The following is a 4900-nucleotide window of genomic DNA, read 5'->3' on the forward strand; positions in this document are numbered from 1 at the left end:
AAAAGTCAAAATGATGACATACTAATTAATTGCAATTATGAGATGAAAAATCAAAACTTTGAAATAAAAAGGCAATTATTGTCATTATTTGACTTGTCATGCGGCATAAATAGCATGATTTTTTTCTCGCTGAGGTCATTAAACGCACGCCGATTAAAACAGTTTTAGCAGTACATTGTCATTACATACGAATACTTGAAATCATGCATTGCATTAAAAATGTCAACCTCAAACGTCAGTCTTATGAAAAGAACATGAAATCATGAACTTCAGACATAAAACGCTCTTCATTTTGCTCAATCAGGTTTATTTAGGAGGCAAATCATCACTCGAACTACTCATTATTCCTTCATTGTGTTCCATTAGTCTGAATTAAAACAGATTAGTGTGTAATTATCCCAAATAAATAGAATTCTCCTTTAGTTCAGCCGCAGTATGAAACCACACACACATCCCGTCCTCTCTTCGCACTAGATTCATCCGAGTCTTCAGCAGGCAAACGCAAGCCTTCCTCGTCAATATACAGTATGATACACAGTTACACTATTTACACATCTGATACATGAACAAGCAAAACAATCAACGTCTGATTAAAGCCCACGCCCAAAAGAATCACTGTAAAATATATTCATACATGAACGCAGATAGAGATGATGTGCAATGATGCTTCAGAGTACAGCAGCGTGAAATACTCTGGTACTGCAGCCCAAACACAGTATTCAGATGTAAACTCAATCGACATGCTTCCAGTTATACCCACATACATGAGTCCACTTGAATTCTTCAGCTGTAAATAGATAAAGCAACGCTTTCTATGAAGCCTGTGTAAATATAATGCATTAGAGAGCCATGCACAATGCATTCTACTTCAGAACTGGCTGAATGTTTTTGTAAATAAATCTATGCATACAATTCTAAAGAGCATTATGCATATAAAACAGCCTTATGCAATGCACAACGCTCTTTAAAGGTGTAGCTGCGGTTATAATTATTTACACAAACATACAAGACACGAAGAAGTAGATTGCAAACCCCTGTAACGCTGCTGAACGTATCTCTGTGTCTGAGGATGTTTATGGATGAACTCACCGTTCAAGCTTTGCTCATGTAAGAGGAATTATTACAAATCGTTTTCTCTAATATATATATATATATATATATATATATGTACAGCTCTCACAAACGTTCGATCATTCACTCTACATACGAACAACACTCAAAACTCTCGGCTGACGGTCGCTAGCGTCATAGAGTTAGCCGCAAACAATCGCCAACATCTCGAAAGCTTCGACATCTGGAAAAAACTCAAGGTGCTCGCGTGTTTGTAGGGAAGAAATTATAATTGCATCTTTCAATAAATCCCAATTGGAAAAGCAAAAACAACCCGGTTTGTGTCCACTGAACACTCTCGGCTCGGCCTAAAGTGTGATGCATGTTCAGACTGAATGATTCATGAATTTATGTTTTAGTTCTGATTCAGTTTCTGCATGTCATTACCTTCTCGATACTCTGCCCCTACATGCTTCATAATCGGGTTCTCTCAGAAAACTCTTCATCATCTTAATCCAGACCTGCTTTATGATATCAATGTTACTCATCGCTGTACCCTAGTTAGTGTGCGAGTTCACTATCCCACCCGGCATGGATCTGAATCATACTGATATGAATCACTGATCTGTCACCGGTCTATTGCACTTATTTGATAAAGTAAAAGAGGACAAATGAATCAGGGAAAAAAACAGCGAAAACTGATATTCTTATGGATTAACTGGTTTACACACAAACCAAACGGAGCCAAAGAGCTTGAGAATGCATCAGATTTCTCTTATCCACTGAAGAAAGCAGAGAAACTAAGAGGGAAACCCCATTTAATATGTGTGTGCGTATCGTCAAACGGAGACGGAGAGACGGACGCGGTCACACCACCAGGATCTTGACCTCGTCGTGCTCGTCGGGCCGGTAGAAGAACGGGATGCAGGGGTTTTCTCTCAGGAAGGGAGCGGGTCTGGCCTGAGGATTCTGGATCTCCTGCAGGAGCTGCATGATCTGGCGGGCCGTGCCGTCCTCTGTGGGTCTCAGGGGGGCGGATCCAGGCCTCTCTGGACTCTGGGATTGAGTCTGTGGGTCTGTGCTGGACTGAGGCGCTGTAGACGCCTCCACCGCTGTGCTCAGGTCCAGAACGGCTGAGTGAAGAGGAATACTTTAGGAAAACCACACAGAACTCGTATTACTGTAAACAAGATTCTAATCTGATGATGCAAAAACGGTCTGTAGATTCGACAACACTCTTGAATTATCAGAGTTACACGTTGTTGAATTGAATGCTAGATGCAGGTCATTAACCAAAACACAAATAAAGACTTTATGCATAATGTGGGACTTTTACAGAAAATGCCACACATAGATTCTGGGACAATTTTTAAGTGATTAATCAAATAGTTTCATGATTCCCATGCTTTCTGACTAATTAATTTCCACGATTTTTTCCCAGTTGGATTTTTAAAAATAGTATTTCTAGCTGAAAAAATAGTTGAATAGCTGAAAAATCTATATTAACTATAATGTATTGACTTTTCCTTTTATATTTCAAATTAATATATGAAAATAATATTGATAACAGTATTTATTATTATTATTAATTATATAGAAACATTTTAAAAGTGAGCATAAGTAGAAAAATGTATATTTACTATAATGTATTGACTTTTCCTTTTATATTTTAAATTAATATGAAAATTATACTACTATTAATAGTATTAGTTATTCTTATTAACATCATTACTTAAATAGAAATAGTTTAAAACTGAGCATAACCAGAAACATTTAAATTGATTATAGAAATGTCCAAGACTTTTCTATTTATATTTTTAATGTATATATTAAAACAATATAGCTTTTAATATTATTATGATTATTATTATTTATTAATAATCATGCTGGGCAACGATTAATTGTAATAGTATATGTGTGTGTACTGTGTATATATATATATATAAATAAATACACACATGCATGTATATATTTAAGAAAAATATGTTATCTTTATATATTGAATATATTTAAATATTATATAAATTATATGAATATAAATATATACATGTAAATATTTTCTAAATATATACTGTATGTGTGTGTACTTATATATACACATAATAAATATACACAGTACACAAACATATACCATGTAAACAAAAACGTTTATTTTGGATGCGATTAATCGCTGCCCAGCACTAATTAATACTAATATTAATAATTAAATAGAAATAGTTTAAAACTGAGCATAACTAGAAAAAGAGATGAAATCGACTATAGAAATATCCATGACTTTTCCAGGCCTTCTGAAAGCGGAAGCTCCTGTAGTTGAACTGGTTCACTGAATCGACTCATCTGAATGAACTGAAGTTGAACTGGTTAACTGAATCGACTCATTTGAATGAACTGAAGTTGAACTGGTTAACTGAATCGACTCATCTGAACGAACTGAATCAGTGTGACTGTGCTGTTGTACCGGAACCGTCCGTGTGTCCGTCAGCAGGATGGGGGTGTTCTCCAGAGGACAGGAGGCCGGGGTTACTGACGGCACTCATGTATCTGCTGTACCATTCGTTACGCTCGCCCACCAGACGCATGACCAGATCCTGCAGCTCCGCTAGCTTCGCCTGAACACACACACACACACACACGCGTCAACATCAGGCTGCAGACGTCACTCCATCACTCAGCTGCTCCTTGTACCTTCATCTCCTCCTTGTCTTTAGCCAGCATGTTGATGTACTGCTCCTTCTCAAAGTGTCTTTGTTTCATGATGGCTCTCTGGTTCTGATACAGCGCGATGTATTCACCTACACACACACAACACAACAACAGTCACAAAAAAACACATCTATAAACAAAAACAGTATCAAATTTAACTGCTACAGCTCTTATCACTGAACTGAATTTAACAAGTTCAAAAAACAAACTTAAATCCAATAAAACGATACACAACTCAGTGTTTCCCCTGCCATTATATTAATATACCCCCCACCCCCCCCTTGAAGGCCAAGTTAATTTTATTTAATTATATTTTCTCTATAGCGCCAGATCACAAACGAAGGAAATTGTAATCATATTTCAAAATATTACTGTTCTTAATTTTTGATATATACAGTAGTCAACATTTGAAGTGGATCAAAAAAAAAAAAATTTCTATTTATATCTCCCCGTGTCTCTGTGTTTCCCCTGACATTAGGGGGCCGTCCCACTTAAAGGTCAAGTTAATTTTATTTAATTATATTTTCTCTATAGCGCCAGATCACAACAGAAGTCATTTAAAGTTACCTTTCCGATAGAACAGGTATATATACCTTGGTTCTTTTATTAAAGGGGTCATTTCAATGCGATTTCAATTCTTCCTTTCTCTTTGGAGTGTTACAAGCTGATTGTGCATAGATAACCCCTTTAAATTGTATTATTAGAACTAATTATGAATATTAATACTAATAATTAAACAGAAAGTTTAAAACTGAGCACAAGTAGAAACATTTAAATTGTATTCTATATAGTATTGACTGTGTTTTATGAATATTTTAAAACAATATTGCTATTAATATGTATATCTAGACAGGAGAGTAGTATAAATGAAAAAAGCTCTCTGCATGCAGCGGTGTCTGACCGATGGTGTCTGTTTCTCCTGACAGCTGAATGCAGCGGTGCTCCAGCTCCTCCACCCGCTCCTTCAGATCCACCTTCTCCTGCATGAGTGCTGTGAAACGCTCCTGGAGTTTCTCCATGGCCACCCGCAGAGCCTCGTGCACCTCCACCGGGACCCCGTCAGAGCCTCCTACACACACACACAATACAACACACACACACACACACACACACACACACACACACACACACACACACACACACAAAC

General features: G+C 36.9%; 1 protein-coding gene across 1 annotated transcript in view; it reads right to left on the minus strand.

Moving 5' to 3' along the window:
* Positions 1-286: 286 nt before the first annotated feature.
* The window catches only part of LOC107658391 (golgin subfamily A member 2-like), a 33044-nt gene continuing 28430 nt past the window's right edge, over positions 287-4900 (minus strand). The window contains exons 25-28 of the mRNA XM_016446920.1: positions 4655-4822; positions 3736-3842; positions 3509-3659; positions 287-2183 (exon numbers count right to left, since the gene is read on the minus strand). Of these exons, the coding sequence (XP_016302406.1) occupies positions 1918-2183; positions 3509-3659; positions 3736-3842; positions 4655-4822 (692 nt within the window). The 3' untranslated portion in view covers positions 287-1917. The remainder of the gene's footprint in view (positions 2184-3508; positions 3660-3735; positions 3843-4654; positions 4823-4900) is intronic.

Source organism: Sinocyclocheilus anshuiensis, unplaced genomic scaffold (assembly GCF_001515605.1).
Source record: "Sinocyclocheilus anshuiensis isolate Anshui unplaced genomic scaffold, SAMN03320099.WGS_v1.1 scaffold53, whole genome shotgun sequence".
Taxonomy (NCBI): Eukaryota; Metazoa; Chordata; class Actinopteri; order Cypriniformes; family Cyprinidae; genus Sinocyclocheilus; species Sinocyclocheilus anshuiensis.